Raw genomic sequence first — 26,952 nt, forward strand, 5'->3', positions numbered from 1 at the left:
ATGATATGTTCCCATGATGAGGTCTTTGTAGAGGCAACAGCACAGAAAGGAAAAAAACAATTAATCAAACATGAATGAGCGACCGTAGCAGGGTTATTTCCATAGCAACAGCCTGAGGGGACAACTTGAACCCTTTAATGTGAGCTGGTGATGTCTCTTTGTAAACATCTGCGCAGCGGGGGGAGAAAGCCAATGAGAGAGCCTGGCAACAGAGGCATCACAGGGCAGCAACCTCTTGGTATCAATCGAAGTTTCCATTATCTAGAGCTGAAAGGACCGAAAAGTGCTCTAAAACATTGCATTTTGAAGCATTTGGAGTTGATAAGTGTCTTTGTACTTGTGCTGTTAAATGCACGAAAACACCTAGGTGTTTTTTTCAGAAAAGCGTCTGGCTGATTAAAAGAAAATATCTTATGCAAATGACAAGAAAAGAGTGATGTTACAAGGAATGAGTTAATTCTTGTAGACATAATTCACCTGGTTTAGCTGCTTGAAGAATCACTTGGATGGTTATCAAAGCCATTTATACAAACAGACTTTCTCAAAGTTGTGCCTCTTACACCAGCTAGAAATCACAGTCATAATCTCTCTCATAATCTCTCTTTGCACCCTGTAAGTGGTGGCCTCCAGCTGTGACCAACAACAGGCACCATACAAGTGCACAAACAGCTTTTATCAAGGGTTTGCTTTTTGTTGGCCGCAAAGGCACCAGACTAATTGTCATTTCACAATTCCCATTTAAAGCAGCGGGAATTATCAAAGCAATCTGCCTTCTTTGTCCACTGGTGGAATTAAAATGCACGAACGCAGTCTTTGAATTTACAAAAGTAACAAGACTAACAAGAGTAATGCATGAAATGGAAAGAAAAAGAGAGCCTCGTGTTCTGAAAGTAACTTGATTGCAGTCTAAAAATGACTTAAAGACCATAAGTATACAGTAGCAGAATAGTAATTCAGTCAACCACAAAGCTCTCAGCTTGTAAAGGGGTACGTGAACAGCCTATAGTTTTCAGCGGTTTATGCTTAAGTCAACAATCCTTCAACAAATCTTCAATCAGTTCTCAGTCAAATGCACAGAAGCAAAAATCACACGTTTTCAGAAGCAGCATAGTCAGAAACAGTCTTTAAAAGCTCTAGAAAAAGATTTGAATAAGGAGTTTTTTCCACTCTCCCAGGGCTCAAACAACTCATCAGAGACTGGGCTAAATGCGGAGCACGACAGCACGACTGCTGGCAGCGGCAGGTATCCGTAACCTTCTTACAAACACTCTCGTCCCAGACCTCATTGGTTCCCTGGGCGAGAGTAATGGCTTCTTTGCGCTGGGCTGCGCAGTGCTATTGTAGAATCACAGAGCGGTTAATTGAAACAAATGACTCTAATAATGGGACATTATCCCCACAGGCTGGCTTTGCGGTGGGCCTAATTAGCGTCGCGGTGGTGGCGAGGACGAGTCACCACACTGATCCCTTCATAGGAAGGCCCTCTTTTAAGTGGCCAGCATGGGATTCTCTGCCTTGTAACATGTAAGGGCGCCAGGCGGTAAACATAAACATGTTTAGTCAACCCTCGTGTCGCCCAAGGGCCCACTGTGCCAGGTGCAGCTTTTTTCCCCGCGCTCTGCTAACTCTACCTTCCTGACTGAGCGAGCTCGAAAGGTTTATGATCATTTTAATTTGTTTTATGATGATTAAACCCCCCAAAACAAAGACTTTTCTCTCTTTATCATACATATCTAAATAAACATATCACTTTTTTTATCTGATGACTGGTTCGGTGTCCGAATAATACATTGAACCTGTTCGATTCCCAAGCACAACAGGTGAAAATCAACACAATCTCACATTTGCAGCATTTTTGCGTGATAACTGATTATGATTTCAAAATTGCTCCACTTAATAATTTTGTTGATTAGGCTCCCCGATTAATCAACAAATCATTTCACCAATTATTATGATTATTTACAATTTTTCACACCGTCGCATGGCATCGCGCTCGCCTTCGGAGTGCCAACGGCCTGTAACTAATGTGACAACACGGGACACTGTTTCCCAGACGTATTTTCATCACCGCTGGAATCTGTTTTTGGCATTACTAATTGTTTACTCTTGTACACGATGATCCTAGAAAGTCAGATATAATGCAGTGTTCAAATCTCTGTGACCAAGCTGTTTTAAATATTCATTAGATGTAACAGTTGCCTAAGGTTATTTGAATTAGCGGCATGAATATTCATGAGCCCCAATGAATGTGCATTTGTTTTTAAAGCTCAATCCGTTAATGCCCGTCTTCATTACTCCATTTTGAACCCTGCATAATGAGCAGCGCAAAACAAAGCTTTACTTTTTTAAAAAGCCCGATTCTATTTTGAAGCCTACTTGTCTCGGTTTAAACGAAACGGGAATGCCCCACCAATTATCTTGCCGTCATTTCTTTTGACAGCTACAAGACACATTGTTCACCCCTGTTGTGGAGTGTAGCACTGAAGGGCATCTGTCTTTTTTTCTTTCTTTTTTCCTCTCTCAATTTTTTTTTTTTTTTTTTTGTGAAATAGAAAGCCGCAACAGAAAATATTTCTACTGTTCCAAAAGTGATTTATCTGGGAACGTCACCAAGATGTCATATCTATTCCAGTGAAAGGCAGCAGAGCAAGCGGGTCATATGAGATATGTCTTAAAAAACCTACGATGGAAAAAAGATGGCTGTTTCAATTTAAAAGGAAAAAAAATCCAGCTTCACTGAGCATGTCATGTCAAACCCAACTCCAAATATTGAGAAAATATTTTAGATAAATCTACTTAAATAGCGGACAAAGGAAAGACTGACACCTTGCACTTCACCCTAAGTACTCAACAAACAGATTCTACTATGAACACTTTCTGTAAACTCAGCATCTCCGAATATCCTAAATATCTCAAACATGACCGTGTGCACTTTATTTTAACTCACTTTGATCTCTTCGATAGCTCGATAGCTTCATCTTACATCCATGCACTCTCCATAACCACAGCTGTCAATATGATTTTTATGTCACCGCCCTAAAACAGTTGTGGCCTTTCCGTAGCCGTTCCTTGTCGCAAATGCCAAGCGGTGCAAGTGAATTTCTTTCTCCAGATTAAACAAAATCAAATTAAGCCAAGCCAACCTAACCTTGCAGCTTACTCTTCTACTTTTTCTGGAGACAAAGGCAAACAAAGACACACGCACATATATCTATATATACACGCACATGGTCAACACACACATATATACCGAGCACCCACATGCTGCACAAATAGTAGCAGGGTGCAAACACGATCTACTTATGATGTGAAGACACCTTTAACTGCACTAAAATAAGACCTTTTATTGGATGCACTGCATCTTAAAATTAATGCTCATGTTCAATCAAGATGGCTAAATATGAAAGTGAATGCTGAGCTTGCTGTAGTTTTCTATGCACAAGCCACCAAAAATGAACCGACCAACCAACCAAAACAACTCCGACTGACAACTTGTCCGTGATATCAACATCAACCTGTCAGCAGAGGGTTAAAACTGGCCTGTTAGTCACACATCGCTGTGCCAGAGATATTAAACTAGAACCACATATTTATCAAAGCTCTACACAATTCCTGGCTGGAGTCATGTGGCTGGATGTGTGTAAGAAACTTGTGAAATTGGCCAGTGTTTTTTTTTCTTCTTTTTGGTGGCAGGGGTTTTCCTGCTCTGTAACTGGCCTCATTACACTAGTAATGAGACAGGGCCTCATGCTCTGTTTGAATATTTAAACACAGTGGCCCCCCCTCAAGGCTCCACGTTGGGGCCGCTGTACAAACTCCTCCTCGACCTCTCATTACCGCCTCCCAGCGAGGGTCCCTCTTGCTTTAATTTTTTTATAAGAGACTGACCTTGCCTGCAACCCCCCCGCCTCCCCAGCCCCTCCTTCTCCCCTGCGCCACTGTGCCATCAGCCAGACCTGAATGATCAGGGCGCTTGTTGAACACGAGACCCCTGGGTGCCACCTCTCCACCAAGTGCCGGGATGGCAGAAATGCTGGCAGCTGAGGATGAGACAGGGATTCTCCCTCAGCAATGAGCATTCGCACGACAGCATGTTACATTTCACAGTATCCAGTCATCCAAGACTTGGCTCGGTTCAGAGAAGCTGACAGACTAGGTCAGCGGTGTGAGGAGGAGTTTTGAGAATGTAGGAGCTTCGCTGATAGACAGCTCTGTCTTTTATAACAGCAGTGTTGATGCTGCTTCTTGTTGGAGTTCCTGTAAAAGGTGTAATTTTAAGTCTAAGAAATGGGTCAAAACTGGCAGTTGAGAACTGCTATGATGAACAACACGCAACCGCAGCAAAAAGGATCAACTTCTGGATCTCAACTAAGTGCTGGATTTGACAGATGAAAATAAAAATGGAAAAAAACCCAAAACAAAACAAAAACATACATCAGTGAATCTGAAACATTCAATGCATCTATTTGACAGATTTTTTTTTTTTTTGTTCCCTACATCCACTGCGCATCTCGTTGATTCACCAGCTACTGTAATAGTTCAGCTGCCTGTGGAATCACAATTAGATGGAAAAAAGAAATTTGTCTGACTAAAGGAAGAAAAAAAAAAACAGGGCTTTTGAAGAGAAATGACTTCCGCGCGGTCAGAAAGCTCAAGATTATTAATACAGACTACAGCTACAAGGACAAACTGATGCAAAATTACTGTATGTGCCCATGCAGCACTGTGATGGTCAATCCACTGCTCTCAATCCTGTAATGATTTAACTCTGTTTGCTGTAGGATCGATGTGAGCTGAAAAAGCGAATCCCAAAGCAGCGAGAAGTTTACAGAGCTTTAGCCTTAGGCTAAATGTTGTACAAAAAACAGCAACAACATCCCTCGAGATGAAGCGTATCTGTTGCTCCAGCTGAGCTTGTACTTGTAGGAGGTTTTAAATGTGCAGTGAAGGATAGCTGTTACTGAAGAGAAGCGTATCCTTAAGGTAATGCTGTCGACTTTTTATTTGCTTCGGCGGCGGTGGTGAAAGAAGGCTGTTGAATGATTAGCGTTTTGGTTTTTCCCAGTTATCTCCTTCAATTTTGTGAGTTTATTGTAAGGTTTTTGTCAATACAATACAACAAAGGTAAAGGCTTGTCTCTTCATTGCTGCCCCTGGTTACACTGAGAGCTTATTTCTATCCACCCTTATTATTCTTTAAGCATGCAGCAGACATAAATTCAATCTTCCTTATTATACCTTTATCAGTATGAAATTAAGGTTAATTGACTTTGCTGGGGAAACATCAAATGAAACATCCCTAATGGAAGCAAAATGAAAATAACGTCATCTCCAATTGCGTTAAAATATTTCTCATATACAGCCTACTTTCCTATTCCTCAGCCTCAGAAATAAGCTCCTCTTGTCCCAGGAGATAATAAATGAATTGAATCCCCCCCTTCCCATTCCAACCCCACCACCACCACCACCACCCCTCCTCCTTCTTCCTTATCGGTCATCTATTTTTCCAGAGTAAGCTATTACTTGCTGGGGTTGCTAGGCAACAAGAAATATTAATAGCAGCTATTATTAGCCAGCCTCTGCTAGAGTAGTACTAAAATGTGGAAGTGGGAAACATGAATGTGTTACATAAATCTCTGGACCTTTCACAGTGTGTGCAAGTCTCTGTTTGTGCGGTGATTTATTACAATGACGGTTCATTTATGAGAAAAGGGGGTGTGAAATAAGAAAATGGAACATTACCCTGAAGGGCTATTTGAAAATAAATAATTGCAAAGGTGAAACAAAAGCTGTTTAAGAGGCAGGTACTCCCTCTTTGTTTGCTTCGAAATTGTTGCCGACCAAAAAAAGGGGGTTGGAGGCTTTATTGAACATACATACACGGACATAACATAAACTTTAAACGTGCCGTGCACACGCATTTGACGCAGGGTATGCGCTCTCATGTTAAAAGCTTAATCAACACTTTGTTTCGAGCGTTCACTCGCGCTAAAAAGCAGACAGACGTTCGAGCCAGCGGCATCGTCCTCCTGCACCCGAGCACATTCAGCAAAGTAGCCAGTGGATTGTGACCTAATCCTGAAGACTGGCTTTAATGGAGGCCTCAGCTACCACCCACGGAAAAAAAATAAGAGTCTGCATCTTATGCGGTTTGATTCTGAAAATCACATAAGACCTGATTAACGGGGGATAAATGCCACGGATGCTCACATTAAAGCATAAATATTCATGACGGAGGCCACGGAGAAAAAAAAAGTAATATTTATGTCAGATGAAAGTATATAACGCTGAATAATTCACCACGCGGGCCATCTATAATTCATTTGATTCGATCCTATGATTAAAGCATTTGAATGTGTTCGCCGGGGGTGTTTACATGTTCAGTCTGAAGCATGTTTAACACGGGAGAAAGTCCCTTTAACTGAGGGGAAGAATGGAGGTCCTTGGCGTCCTTTTGAAATAAAAAAGTAGCTGACAAGGGATCCCCTCCCTCCTCCCCCACCCACTCATCCTTACCCCTCTCCTTTTTGGATTTGCTGATTGTAACGAAAGAAAACGCGCCACAATGAGTTTCTCCATCCCTTCTTGGCTCATTTTCGAGGCAATGAAATCTTTGACTTGCGCAGCTGTGCAGATATTAAAGAAGTTCTGCTGCAGTGGTCTCGGTGTTAAGGAAACAGCAGCTCTCTGTATTTATGCTTAGACTTTGGCCTTGCTCAGACTTCAGCGCTGCTTCCTTGGCCTCGAACCAAGTTAATTATGACTCTAATAGAAGAATGCTTTCCCATTACGAAAAAACATGATCAGCATGCAGAAGAGTTGGTTATTTTGTGGCCTTACAGTTTATATATGTTTATATTGTTCGATGCAGCACATAAAATCTTAAAAGGACTAGAACATGTAAAACCTTCAGACGAAATGCTCTCTATGCTGACTTGCTGGATACCTTCCAATCCTCTGACCACAAAGACTAATAGCCTGGCACAGCGCTTGACTTGCATGAGCAGAAAGTGCCACAGCTAAAAAGGTGGACAAAAAAAAAAAAGTACTCACCGAGTGCATAGGCCCAGACAGGAGGTGAGTTTCCTGACCCAGCATGTTGGACATCATGAGTGCGGGCAGCTCGGGGTAGGAGTAGGTGTTGAGCAAGCCATTGTGTGGCAGGGAGTGAAAGGGGTAACCTGACTCGTGCTCCATGAGGTGGAGCAAAGAAGGGTCGGCGTGGTTCGGCGGTGTGATGGGGGGGATCTCGTAGTCCTCATCCCCAGCTCCTCCTCCTCCGCCACCACTGCCGCCTCTGCCCTGACTGGAGTAGCTCTGAAAAAGCAGAAGAAAAGCAATCTGTTTTTTAGAAGAGCATGAAGAGGAAAGGGGAAGACAGGTTCGTTTACTTATTTTGGGAACAAAGTCGCAATAAGACTTTCGTTTTTTTCCCCCTAGCACACAGTCTATCAACAAACACAAAGAAAAATGCAAGGACAGGTCTTGTCTATGGGCGATCCTTCCGCCCCGGAGCGCTTATGTACCTGCATGTCAAAGCAGTGTCATAGTTAGTTACAATATCAATAAAACCCTTTCAGTGCTATTAGAAAGCATTTGAATGGCAAAACAAACTTGAGTAATCATCCGGGGAAGGAAACAGCTAACAAAAGACGCTCCTGAGTAAATAAAAAGCTTCATAATTAGCTTTTAAATGCACCTGCTGATTTCTGTTGTTTCCGTGTTGTTTGTGCAGACACTTCCAGACACCGCTGAACTGCGGCAGTCGATTCAGTGTGTTTTGCTGAAAATAAAATTAATTAGAAATGCAAATTTTTGTCGCACTTGCAAAAGTTAAAGAAATCATTCAACGCAAATGTACGCCGCAAATTAATTAGAGTTAGACAACAGATGTTGCACAGAATAATTCAGAAATCCTGACAGCTTTGAAGAAACAAACTGTCAGCCTGCACGCCTTTAAGATACAGTTAATCAAATTCATTACGTTGAAAAACGCCACTGACAGACAGTCACTTAGAGGCTATTTTATAAGCTTGTAATTATAATGCCAATCATATTTTTAGAAATGGAAGGAAAAAACTGGACTAGTCAAACCTCAGAGTCATTGTGAAATGTATGCAGAATATGCCAAATGACCCCAGCAGTTAAAACAGCACAGATTTTACGGCACTAATAAGGTGATACATGAGAAATGTCTTTTCCAGGGCCTATCTTGACATAATATTGCGCTGAGAAATATGGTTTTGTGCTCTCAAAAAGCATACAGAGGGTATTCACCAGGGAGTGAAAAGCAATTTTGTCAGAGGCAATCTGATGCCAACTCCCCTTTATAATGACTGAAGAAAATTAATCATCACAAATAATATTCCACTGTCAGCCATTCAAGAGCTTTTTAATAGAATTTTTATTATTCATGTCTCGTGGTACACATCAACTAGTCCGTTCTGCAACATTTCAGAAATCAATTCAATATCATCTTCGTGTAGGCTGTCATCTCGCCTGCCAGTGCAGCAATTCATCTTGCAAACAAATACTTTTAGCAAACAAATGGCAAGAAATGTTGAGGAACAGCTACAATGTCCCCACTAGCAGAACTGGTGCTTGAAGATAGGATAAAAGTCTCATAATGTGAACTATCATTAGGGAGAAAATAATAATAATAAAAGGGAGTATGTTTACCATCAGGGGATGATGTGCTATTTTCTCTTTCTCACAACACTCGCTCGCATTGTTTGGCGCTTGCTTAGAAATATTATCGCTGACAATTTCTTTTCCCATGATAAAAGTTGTGCAAATGTCTGTTCCTTGTCTAACATTTATTATTGTTGTCATTTTTTATTACGCTTAACAGACAAATGCTGCCGATTAAATTTACTAAGAATACAAACAAAACTGACTTGACTGCACACTGATCAGCGACAGCATTAAAGCTGCAGACAGGTAAAGTGAATGACACTGACTGTCTTGTTTCAATGCAATGCTCTGCTAAGAAACCTTGGGTCTTGGCAATGTTACTGTGACATTTATCACCCACTTCGACGATTAAAAAAAACACACCTAAGCTCAGCACCCCAGGGTAAAAGCCCTCCCTGCACAACAATCCCCAAAGTGTTGATCCAGCCTGCTCAGGACCCAACGTTGTGAGGGTTTGTGCAAACAAGCCCGATTCATGAGACCCCACTGAGTCACAGCTGTTTCTGTTATTGTGCTAACCTTTATTTCACTGAAATTCTTGGATCTTTCTTAAAAAAATTGTTCTTGATTAATTAAAAATTGGAGAGTGTGGAGCATAAACTTTTCTTTTTTCGGCTTTTGAAATATAGCGTTCAAGAAGAACTTTGAGAACAACAGGACTGCATCAACAGATCAAACAGCAGTTTTTAGTGGAAGAGTCGAACCCTTTGGTGGTCTATCAGGCCAAGGGCATGACCGAGAGCGTTCTCGTTGGTTTTTTGGTTTTCAACATTCATGAAGCTGAGCAGTGTGAATTCAACTCCCAGGGTCAGACTGCCAGTGTAGCCCCACTTATAAAATGACTCTAGCACCTTCCACTAGAGCCTAATGCATATGGAATATTTAATACTGATACCGATATTTGGTGATTTAAAAAGTCGATATTCTGATACATCAGCCGATATTTTTTTCTTTCTGATACACGAAACACAAACAGATTTCCCTAATATTTATTACGCATAGTTATTTATTTACTTGTTTATGCTCTGGTCAACTCTACTCGGGGCAGCTGTATATACAGTAGTCTACAAGTTGGAAGATTGGTGGATCGATTCTTCAACTCTGGTTCGCAGGCCGAAGTATCCTTGAGCAAGATACCAAATCCCAAGTTACTCCTTATGTATCCATCGGAGTGTGTGAAAATGTTAGAAAGATATTAGGCACAGATAAAAGTGCTGTGTGGATGAATATGTGACTGGAACACTGACACTTGCAGTGGAAAGACACTATATGAGTACCTCTACATTTAACAAGATGCAATGGTTTGTCCAACCATAACATGGTTGAAGGGTGTTTCTCCTGTGTCTTCATTATAATGTTTAATTTTTAATTTAACAGCTGTTGAAAATACAATAATCTGCAAAATAGCTAATAGTAGCACACGAATAAATCAGTTGGGCTCCATTTTGTACTCCATACAGGGAGTGCGGAATTATTAGGCAAATGAGTATTTTGTCCACATCATCCTCTTCATGTATGTTGTCTTACTCCAAGCTGTATAGGCTCGAAAGCCTACTACCAATTAAGCATATTAGGTGATGTGCATCTCTGTAATGAGAAGGGGTGTGGTCTAATGACATCAACACCCTATATCAGGTGTGCATAATTATTAGGCAACGTCCTTTCCTTTGGCAAAATGGGTCAAAAGAAGGACTTGACAGGCGCAGAAAAGTCAAAAATAGTGAGATATCTTGCAGAGGGATGCAGCAGTCTCAAAATTGCAAAGCTTCTGAAGCGTGATCATCGAACAATCAAGCGTTTCATTCAAAATAGTCAACAGGGTCGCAAGAAGCGTGTGGAAAAACCAAGGCGCAAAATAACTGCCCATGAACTGAGAAAAGTCAAGCGTGCAGCTGCCAAGATGCCACTTGCCACCAGTTTGGCCATATTTCAGAGCTGCAACATCACTGGAGTGCCCAAAAGCACAAGGTGTGCAATACTCAGAGACATGGTAAGGTAAGAAAGGCTGAAAGACGACCACCACTGAACAAGACACACAAGCTGAAACGTCAAGACTGGGCCAAGAAATATCTCAAGACTGGTTTTTCTAAGGTTTTATGGACTGATGAAATGAGAGTGAGTCTTGATGGGCCAGATGGATGGGCCCGTGGCTGGATTGGTAAAGGGCAGAGAGCTCCAGTCCCACTCAGACGCCAGCAAGGTGGAGGTGGAGTACTGGTTTGGGCTGGTATCATCAAAGATGAGCTTGTGGGGCCTTTTCGGGTTGAGGATGGAGTCAAGCTCAACTCCCAGTCCTACTGCCAGTTCCTGGAAGACACCTTCTTCAAGCAGTGGTACAGGAAGAAGTCTGCATCCTTCAAGAAAAACATGATTTTCATGCAGAACAATGCTCCATCACACGCGTCCAAGTACTCCACAGCGTGGCTGGCAAGAAAGGGTATAAAAGAAGACAAAACTAATGACATGGCCACCTTGTTCACCTGATCTGAACCCCATTGAGAACCATCATCAAATGTGAAATTTACAAGGAGGGAAAACAGTACACCTCTCTGAACAGTGTCTGGGAGGCTGTGGTTGCTGCTGCACGCAATGTTGATGGTGAACAGATCAAAACACTGACAGAATCCATGGATGGCAGGCTTTTGAGTGTCCTTGCAAAGAAAGGTGGCTATATTGGTCACTGATTTGTTTTTGTTTTGTTTTTGAATGTCAGAAATGTATATTTGTGAATGTGGAGATGTTATATTGGTTTCACTGGTAAAAATAAATAATTGAAATGGGTATATATTTGTTTTTTGTTAAGTTGCCTAATAATTATGCACAGTAATAGTCACCTGCACACACAGATATCCCCCTAAAATAGCTAAAACTAAAAACAAACTAAAAACTACTTCCAAAAACATTCAGCTTTGATATTAATGAGTTTTTTGGGTTCATTGAGAACATGGTTGTTGTTCAATAATAAAATTATTCCTCAAAAATACAACTTGCCTAATAATTCTGCACTCCCTGTATAGGATAATAATGTTGTGACTTATGGCTACATATACAGCATGGTGGTAATGGTCTGAGCATCCAAGCACAAAACTAAGGCTGGAGAGGTCACCAGAGAACAGGTTCTGACATGATGTGACATCTAAGAAAGAGCAGCATGGTGTTGTGGTCATTACCGTTGTTGTCTCACAGAAAGAAAGTCCTGGGTTCAAATCCAGGAGGCCTTTCTCTTTGGAGTTTGCAAGTTTCCACTAAGCTTGGATTCTCTCCAGGTGGTTTTCATGCACAGTCCAAAAACATGGGTTTGGTTGATCAGTGATTCTAAATTGTATATGGGTATTAATGGCCGTCTACCTTTGTGTCTAAACCCTGTGACAGACTGTCCAGGGTGTATGAGAGTTGAGACTGGCACCAGCCCCACCTACAACCCTGAGCTGGGTAAGCAGAAGAAAATGGGTGGATGAACACCAAAGTAAGTACCAGTAGCTACATTCTAATGCAAAAAGTGCAAAAACCAAACAAAGTGTCATTAACGCGCTTACTGTTGATATTGTCCTGCCCTGCCAATGTATCATTAAAGTCTCAATCTTCATGTAAGGATGGAATTTGAGGCTTGTTTGGTATTAATGAGTAGCTGTCATCCTCAACCCCCCTCAAAAGGTACATAAGAGGCATAGAGGTTAAACTATCGCCAATTAATTAACTTTTAGAAAGAAATTCACTGTATGATTGTTCATATCAGGATGAGTAATGTGCCAGACACCACACTGATACTGAATAGCCAAAATGATGCTGAATAGTTAATACTGCTACTATACGATCTCTAGAACTGTGATCAGAGATTTAGGGGATTTAAACAACTCAGGATTGGTACAATTTTACAGTGAAAAATACATCTTGCATTTGGGACATTTCTTCTTCGTAAGAAGAAACATTGCTGTTGTCATATATACTGTACGCCTGTACCAAGATTTGAATTCTGTCAAGGCTATTTTATGACTGTGCCTTCCATTGCTTTTTAAATGTTTTATTTTTTCTTTACAGCTTCTTATGATGCCCTTGGAGATAAGACACAGGACAAGGACATCACAAGTTTAACATTTTCCAACATGGATAAATAATTCATAAATATACTGTCTTTCAGGACAAGGAGAGGAGTGGATAAAAGAGAGACAGGTCAAAAAGAAACACCAAATGTTGATTCAGCCATCTCTCTCTCTCTAACCTTCACCCTCCTCTGTAGAGGTGAAATTTCAGCAAATCCGTCATTTTTGAAGACAAGGACATTACTTTGGATTCTATTGGTTCTTTTCTAATCTATCTTTATTCTTTGAGTTAAACATGATGGTACCAAATCTCTTTTGTACATCACTTGTGACTTGACATCAAAACACCTATTTTTCACATTCTATAACTAAGTTCACAGATGCGACTTGTGGCTCTTAAGTACCTATCATCATGCTTAAACCACTCCTTGTTTTTTTTGGAAAACAACTAGAATTACTGCCTTGTGGTTGTATGTCTTCTCCAACCAGTTGAGTTGCAGTTTCCATTCATGTCGATCCAGACTCTTATAATATATATAGTGAACAGAGGCAGAATGAAACAATAATTCAAGCCAGCCATTTGACTCTATCCGTGGCCACTCTGTTCACACAAACCACCAGACCGCTAATGTTGGAGGTTAAACCTATCTGTTGATGTAAAGGGGTACCGGACTAGTTATAAATCTGGCCTCTACATTCATCTGGGAGGAAACTTATCCAGAATACAAAATGCAAAAAACTTGGAGTGACCATCGAGCCTAACTGATGGTAGGTTTTATGGTCTGACTTCGAAAAGGTTTGCTATGGTTATGGGTACACCCACAGAAACTCACTAGGAATACAGCAGTCGTCCAGCACACACTCATAAACAGGGTGTGATTTATGAAAAAAACTGGGTGTTTTTCCCTTACTAAAATAATTCAGGAACCAGAATGGTCCTCTACATTCTGTTAGACTGTTTATTATTGCTGCCAGTGTAACATTAACAAAGTAATTAGGAGTTCAGATCTTAAACATTTATCCACAGCATTTACAACAATGTTGTAATGTAGTTTTTAAAAAATGTAATTAATTTGCACAGCATCCTCAGTCTCACATTTTCTTCTTTAGACATATGGGATCCAATTAAACATAACAATACAGTTTAGCATGCCAGTATTAAATCTGTCTTCTACTTATCTTTTTCTGGACACTTGCTGCTTAAATTCAATATTTAATGCAAGATAATATTAAACATTTCTATTTTTAATAGGACAAAAAATGTTGCCAGTTGCAAATATTAAAGAAGTATTCCGCTATGGTAGATTCATACATATCAGCGTTAGAAAACAATGTGCTTTATTACATTTACTGAGATCAGGAGCAGACTTTTGAAGTTGGAGAGGTAATGAATATATGAAAATGGCTTGTCTTTGTAACCTGCTCTACGGCATTTTGGACCTCGGGTTCTAATCCGTGAATGATGGTCAGGTTAAGATGAATCTTTTCTATCTAAAGTGCGGCTGATACCCTCTATTAGCTCATCTCAGGAGCTGCACCATTACTTGCGAAGACAACAAACCATGCATGTAATATCTTCAGAGATAGGCTTTATAACTGCAAGTTGTCACAGACAACAACACCTTCCCATAGTTGCAAGCTGCACAACTCAAATTTTTATGGAGTTCTGATGGAGATGACCAGTACAAAGGGAATACATCTAAAGGGTTTTTTTGTGAGTCTACTCATGCTTTGAATTCGGCTAACTTCTCTTTTAGTTAGCTAATGGTAGTTTTTATACTGAAACAACAGTGCTTAGGGGTTCAGTGGAAAGCTATAATCAAACAGATCGATCCCTTCAACAGCTCTCAAGGTCAAAGTATTAAAATTTTATTTGATTCTTGCTTGTATTGTTTCAAGATATTGCGCTTCCCCCTTTAGAGTTAGCAGAACAGTAATGAATTATTTTTTTCAGCAAAATAGTCACTGCCTTATGCAATGTTTTTACCTGAAAGCCTGTTAAACTTGTGTTTGCTCAGTTTATGCACACAGCAGATGCTGTTAAACTCTCAGTATACATGGCAATCTCAACACTGAAAATTTCACTTTTATGTGTAAACTTGCAGGTTAAAAATTCCGCAGCCAAACACCGTTCCAGTTTGTCAAGCAATCTTCAGTAATTAACTTATCATTAAACATAAATGTGTTAGTTGGCTTAACTTAAAGTTTTCTTTACCCAAATGGCTGAGAAGAGGAGATGAAGTCATTAGCTCGGCGATGGAATCATTTGTAGGTGTTTAGTGGAAGACGGCTCTTGCGGGAACAATAACATGTTAATCAAATACAGGAAAATGAAAATGTTGCACAGTACGCAGAGAGCCTGTCATGGCTGAAGAGAGGTGAACTGTCCAAAGCCAAGAGCGGCTTGTCTTGGATGGACTTTGCTATTAGCGTTTTAGCTGTCTTTCTTTTGATATTATCCACTTACTGCAATTAAGGAAACACTCGATGAATGAAATACTCAAGTTTAAGATCTTAACTGACAATGGTCGACGGAAACCATAATCATCAACACTTTGAGACTTGGATTCAAAATTACACCAAAAGTAAAAGTTAAAATTGTGCAAGTGTTCCCTTATTTTTATTTTTAACAGAACACACATACATTACAAAACTCGATAACTTTGAATGAGTATAAAGCGTCCTATGGAAAGTCATTCAGCCATATGCTTCTTTGTTAAAAATGACAGAGCAGCACGGTTTTGGTGACAAACAACAGCTGGCCATGCATATATAACGGCTTTCACGTCCACCCTGTGTGGTCGAGATAGACGGGTGGCAATGCTAAATCTTTAAAATTCACCTTCAAAGATGAAACTTGCAGCACTGAGAAAGGGCAGAAATCAAACTCATCATCAATGTGTGTTTGAGCTAAAGCGTGCCACACAAGTGAACATTACAGCGGCAGTCTGCGGGGTCTACAGAGGCTATCTGACCTGGCTTTTAAACGCCAAGGAACTCCATTTGGGTGATGTATCAAGAAAAGCAGACAGCGAAGTACAATGGAAGGAGAATGGAATAGCAGACCCACCAGGTTGACTGACAGAAAGAAAGAACTGGGATAAGTGAAGTGTGTGTGTGGGGGGCTATTTCACCGCATCCAATAGTAGCTCAGGGTCATAGGTAGCGTCCGTCACTAAAGGACAGGTGGGCTGTGGTAAGCTTCAACCAATCGCTAAAGAGTGAGCTAACCTCCTCCCTGCTCCCCTATGCACTGGTAATTCTCTCAAATGTCACATCAAAATGGATCTCATTTAGGTGGGTAAAAAGGACCTGACTCTCCATTGCAGATGTGGGTGGACCTGTACTAGATTGTACGTGAACTCTAAAAACACGGCCGCAAAGGAAGTATTTTGAAAAGGTGTGAAAAAGGGCCATGCGCTGCACATTTATGTCAGTTCGATTTAAGGGAAAAAACAACTCAGTTAAAGATGAAGGGTGATCTTTGTACTGCAACAGAGAGAAGCAGAAAATTCTTTAATGTTTGGACCAGGGCTGCAGTTCTTTTTCTTCATTTTTTTTTCCTGACAAAGGGCACAATACAGTGGGCTCAGCCACATTTCCTATTCTTATTCATTAGAGCGAATTGTATAAATAAATAAAATATGTTGTCTCGTAGTCACTCATCTTCCCCTAGGGAACATGGAAGCCCCAGTAATCACATATGGCACAATAGCTTGCCCATAATCCCCTTTATTTTTATTTTCATGATGTCACTCTCTTTAAGCCCCTTGCTTTATGAGTCGCAAACGGAGTGGAGAGGGGAGAAGAGGAGGAGCACAGAGGAGAGGAAAAAGCAAGGGAGGGGTGAAAACAAATGATGTGGATCCCTCATTGTTCTTTCTCTATGCCCTCATTCCAGTCAGGGCAATAAGAGAACATTGTGATTTACTGTCAGTGAAGCGCAAGAGTGCATCAGAGAGAATCCACTGCGGCAGGGGCCATTAAAATAGATTTAACTTCCCACAGTATTAGGCCAGATGTCTACACTTCTATTATATTTCAATCAGCCATGACCTTGGTCTCCATATGATGAGAAAGATCACTAGGAGAAAAGGGAAGAGAGAGTGGAAATACATGCAGAAAACCAATAGAAATATCAAACTACTTAGTCCCACTAAATCCCTGTGCTCCATTGTGCTGCATATACTGAGAGAGAGGAGGAGAGAGGCCGGGACCAAAATAGAGCCAAGGTTTCAAGTTCTCTTAAAAGAGTGTATGAATCATTGAGTGCACTCTTGCTGCTGATAAGTTGCTGTTTTCGGGGAGTGCTGCCTTTCTGCGGGGTATGTACTGTACTATTTGAGGGAGTACACTAAAAAGAGTGTGACAGTGGATCGTTTAGACGTGCTTTAAAGCCTCCGATATCAAAAGATGATAGATTAAACTCTTCATATTCCAACAATGAAAATGTTGACTTTCTCACATCACTTTGGACTCCTTTTCTCGAACCATTTGTCATCCTGTCATCTACTCTAGACTCTGTTTATCTTTTTTTATTATTATTCTGAATGAAAATATATATCACTTATATCAGAGGCATCCTTCCATCCATTTCAGTCCTATGACAGCAGAGTAGAGGTCACTGCCCATTCTATTTCAGAGAGCAATGGTAATTGGACTTATTGGCTGACATGTACTGACCTACATAAAGAACTAACAATTCCTGGTTCCAACTGTATCTTACAATCCCTCCTAGCATGGGTGTGGATGTTGTGAGGATGTTCCTCTGATGTTTCTCCAGCATTGTTTGCAGATATCGACGCCTCAGCGCTGGTTCATAGCTGTTTTCCGCCTGAATTGTACGCTCTCTTGAAATTTAAATACACGCCGCGCAATATGTATCTCTACTTCGTTCTGCCGACCTTGCCAGCGGCTCTGTGCAGCTTTTAAAGAAGAAGTGAGATGCGTGTTGGCGTTTTCAGACCCTCAATTTTTATTTTTTCATCCTTTGTCTCAAATGTCCCCCTGTTTTTCATCTTGCTGGGGAAGAACGCAAGGATGGACGATAGAAAGACTGAAGTATAAGGGGAAGCTTGGTGGGGAGATAGAGCGTTGCGAAGTGAGAAGAGTTTGCAGTCATGGTGGTGGGGGTATAATGGTGCACTGTGAGTCACTATTAAGTAACGGTGCCTTTTCACATCAGCATCGCCCACATTGGGTGTTCGGTGCCAGGGTGTACTGAGGTATCTCTGACTCAGAGAGAAAGAAGGAGAGAGAGAGAGAAAGAAATATAGAGGTAGAGAAAATAGAGCGAGGGAGCGCTGGATCTATACCGAGCAAACAACATCTGGAGCTCGACTGACTGATTGACAAAATATCATCATGTTAGATGTTTTTAAGAGAGCTATCCATTTTTTTAATCTGGGAGAATACTGGAAATAAAACCTGGCAGCACCTCAGACTCAAAGCTCAATTAACTAATTGTTAAGATATAGTTCATTTATTTAACGTGATAATTAAAGTTATTTTTTTTAAAATGTTGTTTATGGGGGTTATGTGCCAGACTGCTTTTGATTTCATTTGAAAAAGCTAGACTTACTGTCTGGCTTCACATTTACTCAGCAGAAGTTATAACGGTATCAATCTTCTCATCTGACTCTAGCCAAGAAAGTGAATGAGCACATTTGCTAAAATGTTAATCCTTTAAGCTCTCTCAGAGAAGCGATATGCATACTTCCTAGCAAGCAATGCATTTGGACTAATTTCACTCAGAAAGCCTTCCTTTGCTACTTGATGAGGTTTTGCTATTCATCCTTTATACATTTATCTCAGAGAATTTCCATCTTCTCCCTGATCAAAATGAAGAAATGTCCACTTTAACCGTTCCCCACACTCTGTCCTTTTACGGTACTTCAAATACTTCTTTTATTGGTCAGCACTGATCCTGATGTGAATGTAGCTGCTGGCAATACAGCAAAAGTGCAAGTGTGCATTTTATGAGTAAGGCTAAAATGTATCTGCAAGAATAAAATCCACATATCAGACACCAAACCTCATATACATTAATATGAAAGAGAAGGTTTTAAACAGGACTATAAATAGTCCTGTTTAAAACTAGGTACACCCCACAATTCAGTGGGTTGTAGGAACACGTTTAGCAGCAATAGCTTGAACTAATTGTTTTCTGTAAGACTTTATCACAGTCACACCTTTGTGGAGGAATTTTGGCCCACTCTTCTTTACACTAGTTTTTATTGAGGTTTACAGGTGTTAGTTGATGCACAACTCTCTCTATTCAGTCATTCTGTTGCAGAATTGCTGCTGTGCTTGCTATCATTGTCCTATTGCATGACCCAGTTTCAGCAAAGCCTCAGCTGTCAGACAGATGGCCTCACATTTGACTTGAGAATAATTTAGTATACAGAGCAATTCACGGTTAACACATTAATTGTAAAATGCCCCAGTCCAATGACTGCAAAGCATGCCCAAATCATCACCCCTCCACCACCATGCTTGACAGTTTGCGTGAGGTGTTTGTGCTAATATGGTGTCTTTGGTTTTTGCCAAATGGGGAGCTGTGAACTCTGGTCAAACACCTTCACTTTGGTCTCTTCTGCCAAAAGGGCGTTGTTCCATAAGTCTCGTAATTTGTTCGGATGCAAATCTAAGCCATGCTGTCATGTTTTTCTGTTGGTTTCTTTTTCATTTTTTACAGACAAAACACTTTCTCCTGGCAAACCTTCCAAACAAGCCATACTTGTTCTGTTTTTTTCCAAATGTATTGAATTTTAGCGTTTAACATGATAACTGCAGCATTGCTTGCTGATTATCAGTTAATCAAGTGCAGTTGATTTCAACATCTGGCTGCTACTTACCTTCTCACTTTAGATGAACGCAGTAAGGGTGTACTTAGTCGTCAATAGGATTGCATAGAGTCCTGTGAAAAGGTTCTTCTTTAAAAAAAAAGTTATTCATGTACTAAACTTACGTTCTGTGCTAAGGTAAATTTACTCATTTGATTGACTTTTGCATTACAAGTAATAAACAAATGTAGCATTTAACTTCAGTTTTAAGGTAGACAAAGCACTTTTATTTTTTAAGGAAAATAAATTTTCTATACAAAAGAAAAGTGGTTTGAAATGCGATGTATAATAACTCTTTAACAAATTCCTTATTGACCAAACCATAAAGCCAACAAATTTTCACTCAGCTGAACTGAAGTGCATCCAAAGCGACTGCCGACGTACTAGTTTGTGCATATGAAGCTTAGTCAAATCCACATGTGTGAAAGCAATACAGTTTCGGGACAAAGGCGCTGGGTGGAGTGGCAGACTTAAGAAATATACAAAAATAAACAGACTGAACTATAGCCTGAAAAAGAAGAATGAAGAGAAAAAAGATCAAGTCTGCATCCAACAAGTTAGATTTCTATTCTGATCTCGACCATCAGCCACTGTTCTCCTAAAGTCAGCCAAATCAATAGAGACGCGCAGCTCAGCGAGACACCTTGAAGCCAAAAATGCAATGGCATAAACAGGCTGAAACTTGCTGCTTCTCCAAGGACTAGTGGCCCCAAAGCTTTGTCTTCTGCAATGGGATACAATGCAACAAGTATGCCCCCTCGACCCCATGCCACTGGCTCATTTTTTCCTTCTCTAATATTTGTCTAAATAAATTTTCCTTCCTATCTTCAGTTTTTTGGCTTCATCCTCAGCACGCACATATACACACATGGACTTCTTCACACAGACTCTTATTACACTTTAGGGCGAGGGGAGGTGTGCAAAAAATCTAGAGAAATATATACGAACGTAAAAGTCAGTGAAATCCTGCAGACTGATCGGGCTGATATGAATCCAAATCACGAGCACTTCTCTTTATACAAAATTAGAATTTGTGTTGGCGTGGGTGAAGGAAGCCATTTTGGTTTGGCTGTGATCGTTCCCATGCCGCTGTTACAGTGCTTCAAAAATATACAGTGCAACCAGCATTATTTTACATATACAAGGCTGATATTAGCACGCTGCCATTTTCATTATATTATTAAGACTGAAATTCAACAGTTTTTCTTTCTGAGTTGGGGTTTATTTTGCCTCCAGCAGAGATTGTCATATTTTTGTCACTTTCAGTTAACACAGAAGTTGCAGTAATTATTGTTCAAAACAACACTTTCACATTTCTGGGAAGGAAAAAAAAAGTGCTGATTTAGGAATTTCTGTAAACAATATTCACTTTTTTTACCCCAGTCAGAAAATTGGCTGATTGGCTCATTGTTTTTATAGCTGGGGAGTTAGCAGTCAATAAGCGCACACTAGACGTCCGTGTGTTTAACTGAAAGAAAAAAAAAGAAGAAATGTGACATATGGCACGCTGGAGGTCTGGAGTCAGGAAAGTGATTTAAAACTCTTTATTGCTTACACAAACATGTTTTAGTTAATTGGGATAATTGAGATATTTCATAATCTTTATTTCTACAAACTATCGACTTAGCTTTGTGTGTGTGGGCAGATACAAGCAAAGCCAGTAAACATAATAACCCACCCACACTTTTGCTTATAAGCTGAAATCGCAACAGGAAAAACCACATGGAAAATATTAATTCCATCAAACTGCCCATGTGTGCAGTATGCATGCATATTTTGTACAGAGACCATACAGTATTTAAAGCCTTGAAAACATCTTGCTTGAGTGGACTGTGTCCAGGTGTACATTGAGCTGCCCCATCAAAACTGTTTCTGATTTGTGGTTTTCACTTTTAAAAAGCACAGAGATGTTATGTGTAATGCAATCTTCTGGCTCAGTGTGTACGCCGTGGAAGACCCCAGACATGCAAACAAAGGAGTCTCTGTTCTGGCTACATGCACCTTTTTCACAGGCGCACATCATGTAAAGGCTTGGCTGGGTATCTTACTGCAGTGTTAAAACCTGCATTAAAGCTTATGGGCTTCTTTCACAAAAAGCTTTACCAATTGTGAGGGTCGAGTATTTCTGAGCATTGTCGACAAGACCAAAGAATATCAGTCTCTACTGTGCTATTCACACAGAATAAATAGAAAAGAAGTAACAGGAAGCCCATATTTTTTTTACACACACAGCTGGGGATTGGTTTAATCTTAGAAAGTAGGGAAAGCATTTTAAAAAGTTATATACTCCTTATGATTGGTGATTATTGTTTACGAATATACTGAATATATTTAATCTGGGTTTCTTTATTACACAGTAATCACCGCTACAACCCGACGCAGAAAATCATATAAATTTATCATATATATACTTGAACCTCTAATTTGCTTGATTTCACTTCAAAAGAAAACCACATGTAACAAACCGCCGCACAGCTAATGCATAAGCGTCAATTGGGAAATGATTGACTTGTATACACAGCGAGCGGTCAGAACGAATTTTGCAAAAAGAAAATGCAGACACATTCCCTGAATGTTATGGCTTTGAAGAAATACATGGGTTAACCTCTTCTGAAATCTCAGTATACGAATAAAATACTACACAACTCAGCTAAAATATAATGATTTGGACAGCCCTCGCAAAATTGTTAAGGGAAGCTTTTATGTAGTTAGACTAAAGAAAACTTCCCTATTGAAAAATGCCAGTCAGGTAGTTCTCAGCAGGGGTTCATTTTTATGATTATTTTTGTTATTAGTAAGAAAATAGCCCAAAAAAGCTCAATGTATCATGTTTTTTGTGCTTGTATTACTTGATCATCAATCCAAGACCTAAAGATATTATCTATTAGGTGACAAAAGCAGCAAATAGTAGTGGATGGTTGTTTAAAAAAAAGAGAGAGTGCAAGGGAAAGAGAAAATTCACACAATGGTCACACCTTTATTGGGTTTTTTTTAGCATAATATAGTTTATTAAATGTGCTAAAAACCCTTTGCAACCATTAGCTCCTGAGCAAAAGGTGCACATCCTCTTTGAAATCTCACGTTTAATGTTCTCTATTAAAGGATCAGGCACCAAACAGCGAACTCTGTGTTCAGAGTGCTATTCAGAACTGGTGTGTAAGAGTCTATTTGACAGCACCGACAGAGCTGCAACTGACATGTTTTGAAAAGCCCAAATTGCCTTATCCACTAAGAAGGTATTTGTTGACACAACACTGCAAACCTGGAGTGGGTGTTGGTGATTGACATATGACCGCTGCAGCTGGGAAACTACAAAGCTGGACATTTATCCCAATTAGCACAAGCAAATGCATATAAGTGACATAATTAGGGCAGATTTGGAAATGTAGCTAACAACGATGGACGTCGAGGTCTCCGATGTGCGCCGTAAGTAGACAATAAGCTGCTAAAGCTCCTGCTCGACCTCTCACTATAGTTACTCAATCCCAACATCAAAGGAAAGGCAATCTTACGGCTATAGGATGATGGCGTGTGAATGCATGTGTGAGGGTTTTTTATGAGAACATGTGTGTACGGGTTTATGGGTATATATGTGGGTGTGTTTAAGAGCACGTACATATGTTCTTGTTCATCAAAAGGCCCAATTTAAATGTTACATCGTGAGACTAAGCACATTTTTAGAAAGTGAGGGCATTTTGCCGGATCTTTACTTCTTCAAAGGGCTGTCAGAGTAGAGGCATGTTTTGGGAGGGGTTGGTGTTATAAATACATTAACTTTTAAAGGGTCAGTTACACATTTTACAAAACAAGATTAAAAAAAAAGTAAAAGCAAACTTTGAAAAACAGATTAAAGCATCAATCTTAGATTATCTGGAATACCCAGGAAAAAGTTTTAGATGTATCTTGAACATCTATCCATTTCCCAGGTGTTTGGCTGCTAGTCTATTCTTCACATCGCTTCCCCTTTCCCGTGTTGTAAAACTCAATGCTGACATCACTGCTCTAGTCCAATCATCTTTTCGCCCGTCTACTTCAAATCAATCTGTCTCCACTCTGTGTACTATAAATCTCACTGCTCATCTTTTATTATCCCATGTGGACTCTTTTGTGCACCTAGTCCTCCACCTCAAGCAAGCCAATCAGTGTATCATGTGTATCTTTACCAGCAGCACCTAGATTGTGGTGGGATCCTGTCCGAATTGTTAGACCTCATTGCGCCTTCCTCTTTTTAAAAATCCGGGAAAATGCCTCTCTGCATCATAAAGGAATAGGCAAAAAGATATGTTTTGCAAAGTGGGTGAACTGACCCTTAATCTTGGGATAGTGGTTTAATAGTCATGATGGTTATGCTGATCCTTATGGGGGCAATGCATTATTTCAGTGTGCTTTCACAGTTACCGGCGCTTTGCCCATATTAGAAAGTGCACGATTTTCACACGACTGAAAGCACGTGAGCTTATAACTTGTGAATTACTTTGTGTCAGAAAACGTGTCACTTCCTTTTACAGTAAACGAGTATGTTTATATGAAACAGTGTGTGCGTGTCTATGTCTGTGTGTGATTGAAGGTGTGTATGGATCCTGCTGTCCTTGGCCTGACTTATTTGGAAAAGCGCTAATTGATGTGGAGCTTCCACCTCATCGTGTTTTGTCAGGACATGAAGACCTTGCTGCTGGATCAACAAATCCTGGAGCTCTGAATTCTGCCATATGTCCAGCCATGTGTTCCCATCTACCAGCTGGGAGCACTCAGCACCGATCCTGTCTTATTCACTGAGTCTATGTGCGACTGGGACCATGATGCTCCAGAGTGGGACCAGAGATCCAACTAGCTTGTTATTGTAAACTATTACTGCTGCTTTGTCTGGTTCAGTGGGCTGACATGTTGCCAAAACTGTGAGGGCTTATGGATTAATCCATCAGACGTTAAATAGATATAAAAAAATTTAACTTTTAAGTTATTAAGAATCAAACCTTCCAATCATATATTTAATATTTAAATCTGATCTGAAACCTTGTGAAACACACTGACTGTCACATCAAATGATGGAAACATTTCTGATGCAGGCCTATGAGAAAGAAACTGGTGGACATAGTCATTTTTTATTAATGTTCAGAATTTCCACAGAGACAAGAGCATAACTTGGAAATGTGCCCACAACAGTGGCGGTAAAAAGGCGACACATCACTTTTGACTTGTGTTTTCCTCTCATGCTAACCACATGGTTTGTTTGTCCATTTTCCACTTTTCTTCACTGAGAAATGTGTACATTTCACATTTTCCAGTCTACACCCAAACATAACAATCCATAAACTCTTCTTGTTAAAGGGTGACATCAGCTTACTCAGACATTTATTTATTTAAGTCTGCAGGGCTTACAGGAAAAGACGTGGGAGATCTTACCTGGTTTGGTGACCGAAACTCTTGGTTATTGTCATTCATGTACATGTTGTCACCATCAAACTGTGAACAGAAAAAAGAAAAAAAGAAATAAACATTGTATGCAAGAAGAGGTTTTTTTTTTTTTTTTTAAAAAGGGTGGTGGGTCTGTGAAAGAGGTACTAAAGAGGAAAAGCTCTTTATGGGTGGCCTGAAGTGTGAGACTAATGACTTTGTCACTTTGGTTAAACCTCGTGGTGGCATGGCAGCATGGGTAATTACTGTTTCGTCAGCGGGCCGGTAATTAGGCTACATGAGCAAAGTGATGAGAGATGGGCTTTTCCCTCTGGGCTGTGCTGTGTGTGTGCGAGAAAGAGAATGAGTGCGGGTGAATCTGTGAGTGCTTACTGTAGTAAAGTGTGCGTGGCTTAGAGGCTTGTACATGTGTGTTGGTGTGTGTGTGTAGCACAATGAGGGCATGCTGCGTCTTTAGATTTGAGCTAATCAGGCAATGAAGGATCGCTTGCTGCAGGTGCCAAAACATTGCTTGTCATGGGGTTAGGACTCACATAACAACAAATTACTTTTGACCCACGGGGATGCTGGGAAGCAACACTGGGTCACCATTTCAGAGTTTCATGCAACATGCTAGCCTTCATGTCTAGCATGTTACTGAGCTAAATTCCCCATCGAGATCAACTATGAGTGCGCTACGAATAAAGAAAAAAACCACAGACGGATTCTGTTTTTAGCTCAAGCGGAAATAAGATTCAGCCGCCACAAACGGCTCGGTAACGGAACCTGTGTGCTGCCAAGGTGACTGAAAAGCTGTGACCACGTTAAGGAGAGCATCGTTGTGAAATGCTCTTGGCTTCCAAAGGCATCAAGGTTTGTCACCGCGCACTTGCGGCAAATAGAAAAAACCTTGACTGGAGCGGGTAGTGTTGCACGTGAACACACGTACACGTAGAAACTCAATGTGCCAAATAAAGCTCCCTTTTTTTGTTTGTTGATGGAGGCCGTTCTTTGCAATATGACTGCGCAGTTGACTCGGGAACAGACAGGAGAAAAAACACGATCAAACTACACAGCGCTCCATGTCAAATTCCTCAGATGTGAAGATATGGGAGGCCCTTTTCATTTCGGGTGGTCTGCTTTGTGTCGGCAACGAAAGCGGCCAAAGCCTTGAAAAATAGACACGCACTGGATATGAGTGGACGCAAATGGATCATAACATATACCTGCTCAAAAACAGTGACCAAATAAGTAGACTAATGGACGGAAATGGGCAGAATTCCTGAGGGGGAAATCTAATATCTGCGCTTGTAGACAGGAAAAAGTCGAAGCAAATGAGCGTGTGAGTGGTGAGAAAGAGAAATTACTGTACATTATTGTAGGAGAAAGGACGGGGGAATGAGTTCCTGCCTCGGGGCAATGCTTGGCTAACGATGCATACTGTGGAAACCCAGGCGAGGATTCACTTGGTTATTCTAATGATTAAATTCATACGAAAACATGAAACTGACACAAGAGGTGCATTTAAGCCTCGTTCACACCTGACATGATTAATCCAACATCACTGCACCAGCAGCTGGAAAATAAAAACCCTGACATCTCATCTTCACATTAAACTGATAATTGTTCAATGCCACATGCTAAAACTGCTAATTTGCTTAATCAAGCATGCCGGTGTCTATCATCTGACCGAACTGCGGCGGGAAGTGACTGCCGCTCGCTGAGAGGGCCAAACTAATGTTGACCTTGGTGACATAGCTGCAATAAACTCTTCACTCCGCACATGAAAGCCTCTTGTCATCGCCTAACTGAGCAATTTCATTCCATTGAAATCCACTTTGATATCACTGGTGACATAAAGCCATTCCGAGAGCTTCTTCAGAATAAGATTCTCTCGGATAAAAAGCGACTGCGAACAATGGCATTTTCAACCCCGCGAACGCCGCCACGGCTCTCATTACAGCTAACTCTGCCACGTGA

General features: G+C 40.5%; 1 protein-coding gene across 6 annotated transcripts in view; it reads right to left on the reverse strand.

Moving 5' to 3' along the window:
- Nucleotides 1–26,952, reverse strand: part of LOC113012854 (TOX high mobility group box family member 2-like) — an 82,291-nt gene that overhangs the window by 16,893 nt on the left and 38,446 nt on the right. For all 6 annotated transcript variants that reach the window (XM_080294838.1, XM_026153245.2, XM_026153246.2 and 3 more), the window contains 2 exons: nucleotides 24,982–25,041; nucleotides 7,053–7,316 (listed from right to left, as the gene is read on the reverse strand). In XM_080294838.1, the coding sequence (XP_080150964.1) occupies nucleotides 7,053–7,316; nucleotides 24,982–25,041 (324 nt within the window). The remainder of the gene's footprint in view (nucleotides 1–7,052; nucleotides 7,317–24,981; nucleotides 25,042–26,952) is intronic.

Source organism: Astatotilapia calliptera, chromosome 20 (assembly GCF_964374335.1).
Source record: "Astatotilapia calliptera chromosome 20, fAstCal68.1, whole genome shotgun sequence".
Classification (NCBI taxonomy): Eukaryota; Metazoa; Chordata; class Actinopteri; order Cichliformes; family Cichlidae; genus Astatotilapia; species Astatotilapia calliptera.